The 18,106-nt window shown below is 41.9% G+C and overlaps 1 protein-coding gene across 3 annotated transcripts; it reads left to right on the top strand.

Moving 5' to 3' along the window:
- Positions 1 to 600: 600 nt before the first annotated feature.
- Positions 601 to 10,352, top strand: slc47a3 (solute carrier family 47 member 3). Of its 3 annotated transcripts, none has more exons than XM_018748194.2 (17): positions 601 to 819; positions 1,482 to 1,583; positions 1,747 to 1,815; positions 2,057 to 2,205; positions 2,597 to 2,639; positions 3,832 to 3,876; positions 3,977 to 4,056; positions 4,489 to 4,586; positions 4,735 to 4,848; positions 5,232 to 5,299; positions 5,481 to 5,589; positions 5,737 to 5,812; positions 7,225 to 7,294; positions 7,383 to 7,515; positions 8,361 to 8,455; positions 8,550 to 8,631; positions 8,895 to 10,352. In XM_018748194.2, exons 1-17 carry the CDS (start codon positions 652 to 654, stop codon positions 9,104 to 9,106), a joined length of 1,713 nt encoding a protein of 570 aa, XP_018603710.2. In that variant the 5' UTR covers positions 601 to 651; the 3' UTR covers positions 9,107 to 10,352. The 3 variants fall into 3 exon arrangements, with proteins under 3 accessions (XP_018603710.2, XP_018603709.2, XP_018603711.2); XM_018748193.2 differs by having other exon boundaries at positions 3,959 to 4,056; XM_018748195.2 differs by lacking the exon at positions 8,361 to 8,455 and having other exon boundaries at positions 3,959 to 4,056.
- The last annotated feature ends 7,754 nt before the right edge of the window (positions 10,353 to 18,106 follow it).

Below are 18,106 nucleotides of genomic sequence, written 5' to 3'. Positions count from 1 at the left end.
TTACACCTTCTGTTTGCTTTTACACCTTCTGCACTCTTTTGAAAAACTTTTTTTTTTTTTTTTAAAGTCCATAAGTCAGGAGCCCACTGTATTAGCTATCAGGGCAAATGTTATTGTTGTTATTATTTAATGTTTGTTATCTGAAATTTGAAATGTCTTCTAATTTTTCCTTGTAGAATGTTCAACTATAGAATTTTTAATTATTAACTCAGAAAAAACCGCCTCAGCCTTAGTTTTACATAATTTCATGTCACGCCTTCCTTACTGTTCCGATTTCGAAAATGGAACCTGTAAGTCCTCTACACGTGATTGTGGTATATCATGCGCAGTTTTTAATCCTTAGTGGTTGATGTACACGAACACTTCACAACTTTAATGGTTAACGGTAAAACATCCGCAACTGATCACATGCCACGGGACTGCCTCGTGCCTCTACGACGAATCATTCAAGAACGTAGGAACGACGTAAAGTCGGGGCAACGTACACGGTGCACGGGGGACGTTATGACCCGCTGTCTACAGGGGGCGCTGTTCCCCGGCGGCAGTGCTATAAAAATCACCGTTGAGCCCGAGTGACGCAGAACTGGCGAAGGTGTCGGTGTGGGTTGTGCGGTGACTGTTTGCCGTTATAGAGTCGCTTTCTCTCAGAAAATGGAGGACGTGCGAAGCGAAGAGAGAACCACTGTCGATGTGTCCTCGGTGTCAAAGCCCGGAATGACTCAGTGTTCGTGTAGCGGGTTTCTGAGGCGCCTCCGTGCCTGGATACCGGTCGGTTATAGAAAAGAATTCGTTCACATAACCAAGTTAGCAGGACCGGTGGTAAGACACGCTGTCCGCACTTCGACAAGTAATAATAATAATAAATAATAATAATAATAATAATAATAATATCACCGTCCCCTAACAGTAGCTGTTTCTCAGCTTAGTGAAAACTGAACTAGCGAGAAAGTATGTCAAGGCGAGAATGTGAAACTACACAGACAGAGCATCATATTCTGTGACCGACTGTGCAAGTTATAGTTTCAAATTCTGGGCTACCCCCTCACTAGGTCGCTATATAACACACACGTGTGTGTCGACTTAATTTCAGAATTTTGGCCAACTTGTGTGTATGATTAAGATTTCTTTACTTTTGGGTGCATGATGATGATGTATGTTAATACCCGTTCGGTGTCGTAGACGCTGTGTTGACCGATTGTGTACACCGACTTAGTACCCCAGCATGAATGAAACGAAGAGTTCTGTGCGCTTCTCAAACGTACATTGATTTCGTTTTCCATTATTTCTGTGCTGTGGGAAAAGTAGAGCCGCTATGTGTCGTTTTGCCAGGAGTACCGTCTGTAGGCGTTTATGCGGGCGCACGCACACGCACGCGCACGTTGCACTGATCTGATGTTCAGTCACTGGTGGTGTATTGGATTCTGTTTGTGTCCAAGTAACCATACGTGCTGTATATTGTGTTTCTTGTCTCCTGCTGGAAGTTTATTGCCCAGCTCATGGTCTTCCTGATAAGTTTTGTGAGCACAGCATTCTGTGGGCATCTGGGCAAGATGGAGCTCGCAGCGGTCGCCCTGGCCACAGCAGTAGGTGTCATCCTCCATCAGCGCACAACAGTGTTCAACCGTAGTGTCATTCGTCAGTAGTATGTGTCTCGTTAAGGTGTCGATCGTCCCCTTTTGCTTTGTGTGTTGTGCAACTGTAATTATTCCTGATGTAATAAAAAGGTATCTGGATTTTGTTTCACAGATAATTAACATCACTGGTTTTTCAGTTGGGTCTGGACTGTCATCAGCATGTGACACTCTGATATCTCAGGTGGGAGTTAAATGATTAATGTTACAGTTTCTGCCTTTATGGAATAACATATCGCAGACTAGACAGTTAATGCATTAGTACAACAGCATATGCCTTGGGTATGGTATCAGTAACCATTTGTACTCAAGCCCTGTTTCCACCGTCCTGCTGTTGCCTCATGTTCTGCCTTTATAAACACTGTACATGTGAATAGCTCTCCTGGACCTCACTGACATACCCTGGTGTCTACTCCCTCCCACAGACTTATGGGAGTGGCAACTTGAAGAGAGTTGGTGTTATTCTGCAGAGAGGGATCCTAATTTTGCTTCTGGCCTGTTGCCCATGCTGGGCTCTTCTCATCAACACAGAGGCCATCCTATTAGCCATCAGACAAGAACCAGCAGTTGCCAGGTAACACATCAGCATCTTTTTGCCCTTTAGTTACTGTTCCTTCCATATTTTTTCAATAGCTGTTAAGCAGATCTTAGCAACATTCAATTACAGATACAATACTTTCCTTGAATGTACCATAGAATAAACACCCTTTGACTTGAACCAGCGGCTTTTTTGTCCTACCTTTACCCATCACAGTATGTGTGGTTCTGACTGTAAAGCAAAGATAACATGCGAGTTTATTGGACTTCCTAATGTCATTCTGAGTAGAATTACTAATCACAATACCAATATAACTGATTCAGTTAGAGAGAATTTTGTTAGAGGAAGACATGTTTTGCTGTTTTTGTATTCCCTCTTGAATTCCAATTTTATATTATTCTGACTGAGTTCTCTTTATACTTATTAGACTTGCACAGTTATATGTGAAGATCTTCATGCCTGCCCTCCCAGTGAGTACACAATTACACACACACACAGAGAGTTTAAAAAAATAGTGCAAGCAAAGATGCAAAAGCATATGCTGGAATACAAACATACCAAAAATTCTGTTCAGATTAAGAAATCTTTACAGGCATCTCTCAATTTATGAACCCTTTGTCTGAAATTTCAACTTAATAGCTCTTGGCTTTTAATACCCAGTTCTCCATTTATGGAACAAAAAATTCAGTATAATGAACTTCATCTGAAGCGTTTCAAAAACAAATTTGAAAGTCACAAGTTGTACGAATGATGGGGAAGTACAGTAACGTTCTGTAGTTGGCACGTCTGCATCCATATTTCTCCATCAGTTTGTGTTTTAAGAATGTCTGTTGCTTTAAGAGAGTGGGCCATTATAGGAAGTGTTTGAAATTCCATAGGAGTGTCTAGGCCATATTGCGTATGCTGTTTAATTGAATGAATGCAGAGACAACAGAGCAATGAGCAGGAAAAGCTTAGCTGATGGTTTTTCAGGTTTTGTATGTGCATTTTAGCAGGAGTGCAGTTTTAAAAAGTTGTACCCATTAAATTTGACATCAGTGGATCCCTGCTTGGTTTATTGTTTATTGTGCAGAGAACTGCTCAATTAAAAAAAAACTGGGAATTACACTGGAGCAGTAACTCTGGCACTGGAGTTTTCCGGGAAAGCAGAAAACTGCCCTCGGTTTTCAGACCAAGGTCTGTAAGCAGCACAGAAAAGGTAACAGGTAAAGCAGTTTTCTGTTGTTTTCTGAGATGTACATGGCTTTGGAGAAAAGCGTTTGCAAAATGAATAAATGTATGTGTTTTACATCATGCAGAAATAATGTGTTGATAGTTATATGGGTGTTTTATAGTGCTTTGCTGATACTTGGGAAAATTGTTTTTGGATTTTCAGGTTGGGCTGCGAATGCATTATTTTCCCCATTTGAAATAATGGGAAGTAAGCTTGCTGTATCTGAAATTTTGATATCCGCACTGTTTTCAGGAATGAACTCATTTAGTAAATTGAGGGATGCCTATAGTTCATTTCTTAAAATTAGTTTCCATAACATATTACATTTATATATTACACATTCCATATAGAACTATTAAAAGTGCGATGTTTACGTCACATTGCTTTTATTGTAATGTTCATTAGCGTTTACCTGTGGCACAAATGTACCTCGATGGATGTCTTCACAGGCAACATTTCTTTACCAGCTGCAAGGAAGGTATCTGCAGAACCAGGTGAGGTGGCATTTAGTTTTCTTCATAGAGAAAATCACATTTGTGCAGGAGGCAATAACATTAAATAAGGTGTTATTTACAGGGAATAATATGGCCCCAGGTCATCACAGGCGCAGTGGGAAATGCTGTTAATGCCCTGATAAACTACATCTTCCTTTATGTACTGGACTTGGGGGTTGCGTGAGTGTTTTCCTCTAATAAGACACCTTTAAATCCCTTGACATGGATTTTTTTTGAAAATTCCTCCTCTATAATTCATTGAAAAGTCACCTTCAAACCAAAACAAGTCTTGCCTTCCAGCATAAAGGTATTAAAACACAAAAATAAAATTACATTAATTTTTCTGATTAAAAAAAACCATTAACATTTTGAGCAAATGAGTGTGTCAGATTATAGCAAATCTCCTAATTTACTTTTTGCAATTGACAGAAGTAAAATGTATACATACATACATACATACATACATACATACATACATTCTTCAGAAGCAATGCTATATAAATCAATCTATAAAAGTCAGTTATTGTGTGCTGAATAGATAGATAAAAACATCTGTTATAAACCCCAATTCCTTGCATGAAGAGTAATAGACATTAAATACTGTATTTCCAGTGGCTCTGCAGCAGCCAACATTCTTTCCCAGTATTCCCTGGCTTTATTGCTGTACATCTACATCCTGTGGCGGGGTCTTCACAAGGCCACCTGGGGAGGTAAGATCAAGACCATGGTCGAGTACGTATGGTTTCTTTTAATAATGTGTCAGAGACAGAGATTTCTTCTTTGTGGTTTCTGCAGCAAATTGGATGTAGTTGTGCAGCAACCATTGGCTCTTACCCAGCAGTTTTGTGTTCCCTGCAGGTTGGTCCATAGACTGTCTGCAGGAATGGGGTAGCTTCATTCGCCTTGCCATTCCCAGCATGCTCATGCTATGTCTGGTGTGGTGGATATATGAAATTGGAGGATTCCTGGCAGGTCAGAGGTCACTCTGTCATTGTAACTTATCTTGGGCAATAAAGACAGGTGTACTACCTCACAGGCCATACAGATTTTATGTAGCATCTCCTAGGGAACTGATGTGAGATCAATAGCCATTGTTAATAAAGCACTGAGCACCGGCAGACCAACCTTTGTGACCAGGGCAGAGGGCCCTCAAAGCAACTTTCAAATAGGTAAACCTCTCCTTCTTTTATACTTTCCTAGCTTTATATTGGAGATGTTTTCTTATTCCCTGTGGTGTATGTTTCAGATTATAGATAATTAAAAGGCTACTATGGTAATTGCTTACTTCATTCACAGCTTCATTAAGAATATTCTACAACGTCACATTTCTAAAATCTCTATCCTCTCTTTGGCAGGCCTGAAAAGCGAGGTCGAGCTTGGGGCTCAGTCAGTCATTTATGAAGTGACAAAGCTTGCCTATATGGTAAATTTACATTCAGAAATGGGTCAGTGGTCTATGTAATGCGGTAATATCCTGGTAGACTTACACCAATAAATTTATACAGCTGGGTATGTGATCAAAATTCAGGTTGTGTACTCAATTCAGGACTGCAGTACAAAGACATATGGGTGGTTAGAAACTGCAACTTTCTTTCACATTTCAGTTCCCTATAGGCGTCAGTGTAGCTGCCAATGTCCGTGTAGGGAACGCCCTGGGAAGCAGGGATACGAACCAAGCCAAGCTATCCTGCAAGGTATCCATGATGTGTGCAGGTACAAGCCACAACTCAGGGACAGGCTTTACTACACATAACTATTAGAAGAAGCTCTGTACTATGACTATAATATACTGTACCTTTAGTTATTATAATACTGATAAAAATAAACATTTTCTATATCTTTTGATTGTATTATTCACAGTTGTGGTTGCTGTGTGCATAACTGCAGCTGCTGGGGCATCAAAGGATGTGATCGCCTATATCTTCACAAATGATGAGTGAGTTTCTATTGTTTTTGTTAGAATCCAGGTAGCTTTCTTTTTCTAGAAAGGCCTACCAGTGATGTTACATTACTTCTGTTCAAAGTTAAATGAAGTATAGGCTTCCCTCATACAGTCAGAGTTAGTGATAATCTGTTATTCCTCTGCCATGGATGTGTGTCCTGTCCTCACACTTTGTGCTTCCATGGTCTCTGGCCCACTGTTACCCTTTATTGGGGAAGCAGTTACTAATAATGGATGGATTCTGTGGTTTCTCGTGATTGTAACTTTTTTAAATTGCTTTAATTTATTTTGTTATCCTCCATTCTCCTGTAATTTTTTAAATGGTGATATTCACTGTCAATTTTAGAGTTGTGACATTTTTCTTCTTTATAGTAAAGCACTTTGAGAAGCTTCTTTTAAGTGCCCTATATAAAAATGAATATCATTTTCACTCACTTTGTGAGTTGCTTGTTGCCAAGTCAGGGTGGCAGTGGTCTGGAACCTATCCTGAAGGCACAGGGAGCACGGCTAGTTAGATTACACCCTGGATGGGAGTTGATTGCAGTGTAGTCACATAAGCACATATTTACTCACACAGTCACGCACTGAGGATAATATAGTCACTGGTCAACCTGAAACACATTTCTTTAGACTGTGACTGGAATCGGGAGCAGCCAGTGGAAACCCATGCAGAGAACAGGGAGAACATCTAAACGACAAACACATTGGTCCAAGTTTTGTGAGGCACCAGTGTTACCTGCTGTGCCACCCTGCCAGATGGACTAAAACAACTGAAGTCACTGAAAAGAAGTGAAACTAGAACCACTAAAAGAATTCAAAATGAATTTGTCAGTTCCTGTGTTGCTCATGTCACATTTACGAATTTGAGCAGCCTGTGCCATTCTGTATCCATTTTGAGTCTGAGAATATGGAGATTCTTGATGAAGTGTGGGCTATAACTTTTCAGTATTCACTTTACTTTTGTGAAATAAGTGTTGATTATTTAAGGGAAGCCTGTCCATCTTATCGAGTAAACTATTACAATGTTTTGCAATCTTTATGACCTACATAACCATAAACTTTACTACATAATCAGATATTGAACTTGAATTTCACTGTGGTACAAAGTGCACCTTTAAATCACAGGAAAGACTTTTTTTTTCTTGTTGTTTAAATACATCAAAAACACCACTTTTCAGTCCAATACTTGAAATAATCATCAATGAATTATACATTTTAGTACAGTGTTTAGACACTGAAACTTTAAATATTGTCCAGTCAACTCATATGAGTGTCTATCTCATGGCTTTTATCATAGGCTGTTTATTTCAGTGCTGATAAGACAAATACTTATCACACATAGTTTATATGAAAAGAAAAAAATGCATTAGTTTTGAATGCTGAAATTTTTCTGTCTCCCTCTACAGGCAGATCAGGGAACGAGTTGCCAAAGTTATGATGATCTACACCCCCTTCCATTTCTTCGATGCCATAGCTGTAAGGCACTAAATTACACATAGGCTATGATGAGTCACTTTTAATGCAATAGGTTGTGATCAGGTTATTGATATGTTTTCCTCTGCAGGGGGTGTCAGGGGGTATCGTGAAAGGCACTGGGAAGCAAACTGTGGGGGCCATTTGTAACCTGTTTGGGTACTACTGTGTGGGATTTCCCATTGGCGTGTCTTTGATGTTCCCTGCAAAAATGGGAATCTTTGGTAAGTATAAAATTAGAAAAATAATACATGCTCACAGTAACGGCTGAGAAAATAATACAACAGGTCCTGGATCCTCTAGAAATACTTAAAATTTACTCAGAACAGAAGTCACAGTTGTATCATTATTTCTTGCAAAATGAAATTCAAATGTGAAATTTAACCACCATTAGTGTGTACAGACAAAAATGAAATGTAAATAAATAAGGAGCATAAATGTGACTTGCATTTTATGTACAAATCATTGAACAAAGAATAGTTTACAGTGAGACAGCTCATTGGATGAATGACAAACCGACAGCTATGGATCAGTCAGTTGTTGTTTATCCAGTTAGGTGTCTCATTGTAAACTAGTGATTGTTCAAATGTGTCATGACATTGTACGCCTCCTATTTATTTACATCTTTCATTTATATGTGTACATACCGATGAAGCCCTGTGACCAAAGCACAGTAAAGTTACAGCTGTTAATGGTGTCCTGAGAAGACTCATTCAATCTTGGGTACACAGATTCCATGTTTTAGGATGAAGTGTATGTTTACAGTGCATAACACTGTCATATTCTGTGAGTCTTGGAGCTGCATGGCTTTTACAACTCTCTCCTCTCCCCACTGTACAGCTGCCTTTTCTACAAGTATTTTATCTTATCTAATTATCAGCTCGAGGAATTATGGAGAAATGGTTGTCGTTTTTACTCACCTGAGGCTGTTGCAGGGTACAGAACCCAAACTGCCTTAGTAAAATTCACATATGCATTAGGCAAAGTTTATTACATCAAACAGAAAGCACCTAAACACTACGATAACATCTCTGCCACAGTACACATTATCTTGCTCTCATCGCTACAGGTCTGTGGATTGGCCTCTTAATTTGTGTGATTTTGCAGTCCACATTCTTCATCATCCTCATTGCCAGGCTTGACTGGAATAAAGCCACACATGAGGTGACTGCTCTTTGACTTCTAACCGAAGCGCACCCAAAATATTCCTGTGCTACTGCTGCTTGTTGGTCTGAGCTTAGTATGGTAATGTTCCCAGGCGCTGGTCAGAGCCGGAATGCAGGCTCTAGAAGACCAACAAAGCCAGGCTCACATCATGAGCAGACAAGGGTGCTCCCAGGGTGAGTCCTTTCAGCCCTTTCTTCTATTTGGTCTCACTTGCTGGGGTTGTTAAGTATTACTGTTCTGTTCATGAGATTACATATAAAAGAGTAGCTGTACATAGATGGCGCATGAAAATAAATGACACTGTGACAACGTGCTAATGGTAATTGGTCATACTGTTTAGTGCCTCCCTCCACCAGCTAAAGATATGGACAGAGAACGGGCTGTATTGTATCACGCTGTGTGAATGGTCTGAATGAGGTATCTTGTTGCTTTCCAGGCATACCTGATGAGATGCAGCAGGACGAAGTTGGCCACACGGACCTGGAAGAACTGACTCGGACAGAGCCACAAGTGGCAGTGAGCACAGTGGGGGACGTTCTGGCATTCAGAACGCTGGTTCTGCGCCGTGGTCTGATAATAGGCCTCATGCTGGTTGTCTTGGTGGGGGGGATTCTGATCAACTTGCTCCTCACCCCTGCACCCAACTGAGGCTCCCAGGGCCACAGGGGATACCCCAATACCCTGGGAGAAAGAGGGTGATGAGCACCTCAGCCAGGAGACAGCGCTGGCTTCAGCCTGTTTGCCTCTCTGTTGGATCCAGCCACTTTCATGTCAAGGCTCCAGGATACAGAAGAAGCTCAAGCAAATTAAGCAAAACCATACCTGCTACTAAAGCAGATGTTCACTATTTAAAATATGTCTGTTTTGGTTTGGAGACAGCCAAGTGATATGTCCTTATGTTTGAAATAAAACATGAAAGGAAAGTAAAGCTGGATACCAGTTTAACATTAAGCAGCTGAAAGCTCTGAGTTCTTCAGCAATTCCAATCTTACCCCATAGTAGCTGCTCTTTTCTGGCTGCCTATTGAATGCAACCCATAACGGCCTTGTGAATTCAAGTCAAAAAGCAGCAATTAGAATAGGACTTCACTGAGCTGAAATGTGTAAGTATCGTGAAAGCATTTCTGCTTTCTCACTTTTTGTTCTTAACTTCCATGTGCATTCTTTGGTAGTTGTGAAACTGAAGAAACACCACGATCTGCCCATTAAGAAAAAGTGGAAATAAAACAACTGGAGCTATGATGTAAAACATTTAATTAAACTTTGCTATTCTATTCAATGTGAAACTGCCAGTGCCATTTAGCAATAGTTCTTTGGATTTCTCTCCTCTAACATCTTGTGATATCACACAACACCCATTTTTTTGCAACCAGGCAGGGCTGACAATGTCATGTTTTTGCATTTTTACTTTGAGGATTACAGAAAGTGGACTAAAGCAGGAAAAAACAAGCCAACTTTATTATTAACATAAGAAAATGTGTTTGTTGCACCCCTGGCAGCAAGCCAAACGACTGCACCTGCTGCTAATCAGCACAACCAGGTATAAAGGCAGCACTGTAACCGCACAAGGGTGCGGAATCTTGCAAACGCCTCCCTTCGTGGATTTGCGGATTCAGTGTTCTACTCCTAGTCCCTTAGTCCCTGCTTTGTTTCCCTGACTCTCTTGGCTCCCAATCCCCACTTGCTCTCCCAGCTCCTGAGATTTGTTTTGCCCTTGCAGTGATGTCTGTGCCTCGAAAGACCCCTGCCTGTCCATGACCATCGCTCTTTAGCTGCCCCTGTGAACCCACCAAAAATAAAGCAGACCCACACTTGGGTCCATTCCCTTACCTCCTGTCTCCAGTCCCCATGCCTGACAGTGTTAATAGTATTCAAAAGCTACATTCAACTTTAAAATACACACACACACACACACACACACACACCATCTGAAACCACTTGTCCCATACAGGGTCACGGGGAGCCGGAGCCTAACCCGGCAACACAGGCCGTAAGGCTAGAGGGGGAGGGGATGCACCCAGGGCAGGACGCCCCAAGCAGGACTCAAACCCCAGACCCACCAGAGAGCAGGACCTGGTCAAACCCACTGTGCCCCCCACTTTAAAATACAAAAAAGCCAAAATATTAGCATTGATCTAATACTAAATTAATTTAAAAAATGAGTTTCCCTCAGAATTGAAAAATTTTGTACTAATCAGCTGAAAATCTTATCAATGTCCTTCACCTGCTAATCCCACCGAAAAACTGTAGGGTCACAAAAATGTTTAAAATATGGGAGACCAATGATTTGTCCAGAAACATATACACTGCTAGGCAGGTATTGCACAGCATTCTCCACAATGTTAAAAAAACAACAAAATAAAAATGAGAAATGTAACTGTCATCTTAGTCTTTGTGCTCCCTCATTATATGATCTCAGTACAGAAAGTGACACAAAGCATGAGACGCAAGAGCCACTTGACCTTCTCGCTTATTACTGTACAGGTGTCTATCGAAAATGAGAAGACGAGATTTTGGAGAGGAATGAAGATAAGAGAGACATTGTAGTGGACAGACACAACACAGGATGATGCAACAATGCTGACACTACACTCATAGCAGAGAGTGAAAACTTCTGGTACGGCCTTGTGGAACTCTGTGAATATCATTTCGAACTACAGATCTTAATATTACAAGTAATTTAAAGGCCCAACACTCCAGCACATGGGTTGACATCTGCATTGAAAGGCATGGATGTATACATCTGCTAATCACAGCTGCCTTTTTATCAAGAGCTGTAAGTATGGAAATATTAGGGGTTTTATATAAAAAATGATTTCCTCCAACAAAGCTGATTTCAGGAGTGGAAAGTATTACACTGTGATTGTATGTTTGGGTGAATGGTTAAGCCAAGGAGGAAAGTACAGTAAAGTCCCCTGGACTCGAACTTTGCTCGTACCTGCTGTTGAGCAAAGTTCTTCAGCCCTTCTGTATGGAGCAGCACTGGGGAAAAGGGAGTTCCAGGTGGGGTGGTGCTGGGGTTCGAGAAAACAGTGCATGTGGGAGCAAGAAGGCTAATTTATATACATTGTGGACAATTGACAACTGGATGTGTCCAAGGATATACTTCCTTCCCCAAAATTTTTTTTTACAAACCTCAAGCAGAGATGACGGTTAAGACATGCAGCACTTTGAATCCGGGTTCAATAAACAGTGTAAATACACACACACACACACACACACACACACACATTTTCAGAACCGCTTGTCCCATACGGGGTCGCGGGGAACCGGAGCCTACCTGGTAACACAGGGCGTAAGGGACACACCCAGGATGGGACACCAGTCTGTCGCAAGGCACCCCAAGTGGGACTCAAACCCCAGACCCACCAGAGAGCAGGACCCGGTCCAACCCACTGCGCCACCGTGCCCCCACAGTGTAAATAGACTTCTGTATATAATAAAAGTGTCTGTCGGTGGTTACATTCACTCCAACTTTCAGATTAGATGTGAAATCATTTATGAGAAGCAGGAGACCTGGCATCAGCACCTGTCAAAAACACAGACAGAGTGTTCAAGTTGCTCTTCTCTCGCTGGCCAAGATGTTCTCAAGCAAGCAGTTGAAGAAAAACCGAGAGAGACAGATGGACACCTGCGATTAGCTTCTGGCTGCAGCTGTGTCTGTATCATGTTGACAAATTCAATATGCATTCTACAATTTAGTTATGTACATAGAATACCAGCCAAAAGTTTGAGCACACTTGCTAGACACAAGTGCTTTTGACGGGACATCTGGTTAACAAGTTTCAGTAGGATGTTACCAGCCATGCCTGGTTCATCCCATACAAAGTGTTGCCCAGGTTCCACAGATGTCCACCCATCAATTTCAATAAGCCCTTGTCCTGAGCAGGGTCCCAGTGACCCAAAGCCTATCCCGGAAGCACTGGGTTGAAGGCTGAGAGGGGGTGCACCCTGGACAGGATGCCAGTCCATCACATGGTACTGTATATTTATATTATTTTTACATTTAGCAGATCGAAAACGACTTCTATAGCCTAAAGTTTAAGCTTTTTTGTACACCCTTAAACCCAACAGACCTGCATTATTTATGTCTCCTACCTGGATTTTGAAATGGAAACAATTTGGTCAGCCTGCATTTTTTTTTACTACAGTACCTGGCAATACACACCTAAAGTCACACTTGCAACACTGGAAGTCATCAGGAGAAGATGAAAGTAAAAGGATCATACGAGAAGCACCGGTCTCACTTTCAGAATTAACCAGGTGACCAAGACACGATTTGTTGCCATGGTGAGGACAATATGCACATCTGGCACACGACTGTCCTCTGGACACAATACATCATCTGAACAGAAGCACTGACCTTTCTGCATGACTCTCCAAATCCCCAAAACTGCAACATATTCTCATTCAGAGCATTTCTGAGCTGCTGTTCAAATTTTCACCAGCAGCTTTCCACAGATCCCAGAATTCCCCTCATGTCTGCAGACAGATTTTGTCGAATAATGCTTTGATGTCACTGGAGTTGGTACAAATTTAGGGTTAAAAGTGCCAGGAACTTGGATATAGTATGCCTGCTTCTCAGGGCTGATGGACTGTAACTGATACATAAGCTATATGTTCCGCACCACAAAAAAATCTCAGCGCAAAAGGAACAAAAACTTCCCACCTTTATGAAACTATGGAAATCACAAGTTCATGTTCAACCATCAGTTCAATAGGTTGTGTAGGTTACCAGGACCCCTGCTTCATCTTGCACAGCAGTTCTTATCTTTACGAGGACTGAATCTGGATTTTCCACATGTCTGGACATCTGGGCAGCTCAAGACATTTACATTTATTCATTTAGCTTTTCTTCAAATAAACGTACAGCGATTACTTTGTAATATTTCGCTCACGTCGATGCTGGATACACTACACTGACCTCCCTACAATCATTCACCCATCTGTACAGCAAGGCAGTGTAACACACACACACACACACACAAATATTAGTGGCCATTTAGAGTCACCAGTTAACCTGAAACACGTCTTTGCACTGTAGGAGGAAACCAACACAAACACGGGGTGATCTGGTGGAGGTTATTTGTGGGGGGGAGGGGGGGCATTTATACGTATGTGTATTTATTCTGTATATATTAACATGCTGTGTGTATTGTTTATATATACGGTATATATTATTCTGGATATTTATGGTTTCTTTTTCATGAGATATTAAAATCCATTTTTATAAACATGTTTTATTCATTTTTGTGTGTTAGTTTATAGTAGCATATCCCATAAGGTTTATATGATGACAGGGCAGACTGGGTCTTTGGCTTTAAGCGCCATGTCGGTAGCAGAGGAGTGTAACACACACACACACACACACACACACACACACATTCACACACTACAGGCAAGTTAGAGTTACCAATCCAGTGGCAACACAAAATCGGGGCACCCGGAGGAAACGCAGTCCTTGTTAAGTGTACGGTACTAATACCTACAGAAGAGTTGAGCACCTGCAGGTTGACAGCCATACAATATTACACAGTAATTAATAAAGGGCCTTGTTCCGTTGCGTTAAGATTATAGCTAAGTAGCTCTCCATTTTGACGGGATTTTAGCATAAATGGGAATCCCTTTTGGGGCCCAGGAAAGCAGAAATACGTTTACAGCTGAAAGTAATGGTAACTGCATCTTCAAGTTAGAGAATTACAAAGGGTTTTTAAGGAACACATTACCTTTATGTCCATTACATTAACTCAACAGGCCCAGCTGGAATGGAATAACCGCAGGTTTGCATCAAACATTTAACAGTGAACAGTAGATGGCATCGTATGGAGTCGCGCAGTGCTGAACGACAGACGCCGACCGAGAGCACGCAGGGGAGCAGCAACCCGATTCGCCTTGGACTCCTGCATCCAAATCTGTGCAGGTGTCAGAGGGAAGCAGTGCCAGCAGGGCCAAGCACGTGATCTTTGACCAAGTCCACACTGACGCAGGACTAACCCAGCCAAGGTAACCCGGGACGAGCACAACAGACACCAGAATGCCACTGGCGGTGATCGCCCACTTCTCCTTGAATTTGTGGAGATGTTTCTGGTCTGGAAGGTAGGAAACGAATCAAAAAAAGCTTTCGGTTTCACACATCCATCCTTTCGAAAGGCTTTTAAAGTCCCCCGCTGTTAACCTGGCATTTAAAGCCATCCCTACCTCTAACCCTGGCACCTGCCGACAGACTCGCTCAGAGCACTGTGATTTCCCCCCCGAGACGCCTCCTCATACCTGAGCACATGACACACCTCCAGCTGTGACGCTGGCAGCGTAACTGAAAGAGGACCTCCCGGAGACTCGGCGAGCACCGCCTGCTCCAACGTCACTCGGCACGTTTGCTCAGTGTTGCTCCTCGCGCTTACGACAGATGGGAGGCCCTCGTGCCCCTAGAGCTTTTAACGAAACTCCACTTTTCCGTTCACGCCGCATCCCACGCTCGTGAAGTGCGCCGTCATTACGAAACGAGGTCCTCACCGACGGCAGTAACAACACCACAACGGCAAAAAGCAAAGGTCAGAGTGCTTTCACCAACAGACCAGAATAGCAGCAGATGTTGTCGAAAAACACATCACACCCGAGGGACAGCAGGGTACGAATGGTCCCATACTCCACCTGGCCCACCCACCACAGCCACCAGGGTGTTTTTGTCCAGCTCCTTCTCACCCCGGAAAACTCAGGGCGTTGTGACATGAACAGCTGAAAAGACATATGCTGTGCAACCTGTTTCCTTCACTGTACCAATACAATATTTTTAAACAAGATTTCTATACACGTATCAACTTCGGAGGCATTACCTTTTTCTTTTAGTAAATTAACCAAATTTTTCTAATTAAGATCTGCACAGTCAAAGGAGGAGAAACAATCATATCAAAGTAATGGGCTCATGAGAGAGCAGTGGTGTCAGACTCACTGACCCTTTCCATAATAAAAAAACAATACATGCAAAATGAATTTCCTTCACAGTTAAATCTTGTGCATGTCCCTTGCATGGGAATATGCTTTCAAAACAATGTGGAAAAACCAGAATTCTCCTCTCCTCCGAGCACCGCTTCACCGCCACGGAGAGTTTTGCTTCAAGAGCTAATTAGATTACGTAGAGTGATTAGAGTATGGAACAAAACGGTGATTATGTTTGCTAAACAATGATTAAAAGCAGCTATGTGGACTGCAACAGTAAATACATTGATCTGCTCCTCTCCCATGTGACAGCGCTGTGCGCTGGTACACGTGGGAGAACACAACTAGTGTGAGACCGCAGTACCACCCATCCTGGACCATCCAAAGAGAAGCTGAGAGCCACCTGACCACTGCAGAAGCAGCAGGTTAAAGACACTCATGCTGATACGTCTTCCCGCCTTTTCACGTGCATGTTTTTCCTGTACATACTTTTAACTCAAAGGTCTAAATGAGTGGAAAACGGTTCTCAGGTTTTTATTACAAAATTTAGCCTTTTAAATAAAAACTGTATTTTCGTACATTGTGAGGTTTTTCCCACCTTTGAGCCCCAGCACCAGTGCCCCTACTGAATGCTGTGCGTTGGAGCTTACAGATCGCTTGGTTTCTGCACACTGAAGTCTTTGTGACACACTACGTGTTTTCCCCCAGCCAACCTCCCTCTTCAGCTCAGAGAGAAGATCCATCTCGTGTCTCCTGACTGAACTCCTGCAGCACCATAAGAGTGCCATTCATGCTCTACAAGATGTACCTCTCGCCTGCCAGACTCCCTCATCCACTCAGCTCTGATGTCCAGGAGCTCCACACATTTGGCTATTAGCCTCAGTCAATAAAAGGATAAAGCTCCAAAACATCCCCAAGAAAGAGCAGTTTGCTCACTGGGAGAGCAGTTCTGTTAATTGTAGTCTTTTACACCAGATGGCGCCTGGATCCTATATGTCCTGTCGTAATAAATCCAGTAAGGCCATAGCATTAACCCTTTTAGTCTGAAAAATGGAGGGAAATTGTTTTATACATTATTACCTATTTTATTTTAATTATATATGAGATTCAGAGAAATACAAAATCTCAAGAAAAAAACCAATATATTGTATCACTGTAAAGGTCACAAATTGAATACATTACGATTCTTCTTAGCTCACACCTTTATTGTGGGTCACTTATAAATGATCTTACTGAAGGGGATCGAAGCAAGGACAGAGTTTTAACCAGGGTTCCGTCACAGTACTGATTCCATTCCCACCTCCAGCCGTAGTACCCTTGAGCCAGGTATTTACCCTGAATTGCTCCAGTAAAATTGCCCGAAAATCATTGTAAACTGCTGTGGAGAAAAGTGTCAGCTAAATGAATAAATGTAAATGTTGAAAGTCCTAACCAGGACACTACCCACTGCTCTCAAACTACATTAACTAGATATACTGTACTGACACTGAAAACAAACATTTATTTATTCAGACATTAACTGTAGAAGTGCTTTAAATAAACTGACGGCAACTTAAATCTTCCATCCTGGGGAATAAAATTAATAAGTTCTGTTGGTGATGACAGCTATTGATTAAAATTTACTTGGGTTTCCTCACAGTAAACACATTTATGGCAAGAAAATCCTCTGCCAAAGATTTGGGGAAGGGGACTGTTTGTACAGCAAAGATTCTTTCTGTTATCATGTGCCATTTAAAACAAATCAGCAAAACAAATGAGCATTTGTGCTGATTAATTATTTGTGCAAATAACCGGCCCTGGGCACTTAAACTATTAATTGATCAGTTAATTCAATCACAGTCAATTAAGTTCACATGAATTCATGGCTACATATTTTAAGAACCATGTCATTTACTGCTGCCAGCTTATCCTCTCTCTCCCTGGTTCCACACAAACAGCACATAAATATACTGGATGATGTGACCAATATTTTTATTCTGTTAATTTGGTTGACTTCCTCACGGCTTTTTTCTTATTTCTGTTTTATTTCCGGAAATCCTTTTGCCGCATTAACCTCCTGGACATTAACTACCTGTACTTGAGCTGTTTCATTATTTCTGTATGACAGCTTTTCTCTGTCAGGTTCTGACTTTTGTCTCCTTTTTCATGGTGTTCATTTTGAGATTTTAAAAAATAAACCAAGCTCGGTTAGCTTACTACTGTCTCTCTTGTTTGGGAAATATACCAGGTGAGCAATAATAGCCCTTTTGTAGACAACGGAAAGGCCACACAGCGAGATTTTCACCACATTTCACCACGCCTTCTCTAGCATCGCAGCCCAGGTACCTGCTGATGTCGAAGTTCAGACAGACACTGCAGATGGCCTCGCCACTTGCAAACACACATCTGAAACAAATAACACTGTAATGTAGTGTTGGTGGACAGGCGCCACTACCAACCTCTCACGTTGCCATGTATGTGTCCGTGCTTCTAGTTACCATGCTCCTCTTGTTGGACTGTGGGAGACTTGCAGCACTTTTGGGCACAAAGGGCGGTCCATTCAAAGTGAAGTAACTTGCCAAACTACAGCAGGTAGTGTGCACCAGGGGGTTACGCCAGGCCACCTTTGCCCATCATACGGGGGGATGCTGGCATGATGACTTCCTCTAAACTATGGCATCCATGTGGTTCACGGCAAAGGGACATTGTCAAACTGTAAAAACACCTTTGGGTT

The sequence above is a fragment of the Scleropages formosus genome, chromosome 10 (assembly GCF_900964775.1).
Source record: "Scleropages formosus chromosome 10, fSclFor1.1, whole genome shotgun sequence".
Classification (NCBI taxonomy): domain Eukaryota; kingdom Metazoa; phylum Chordata; class Actinopteri; order Osteoglossiformes; family Osteoglossidae; genus Scleropages; species Scleropages formosus.
This window is presented reverse-complemented; position numbering and strand designations above follow the sequence as displayed.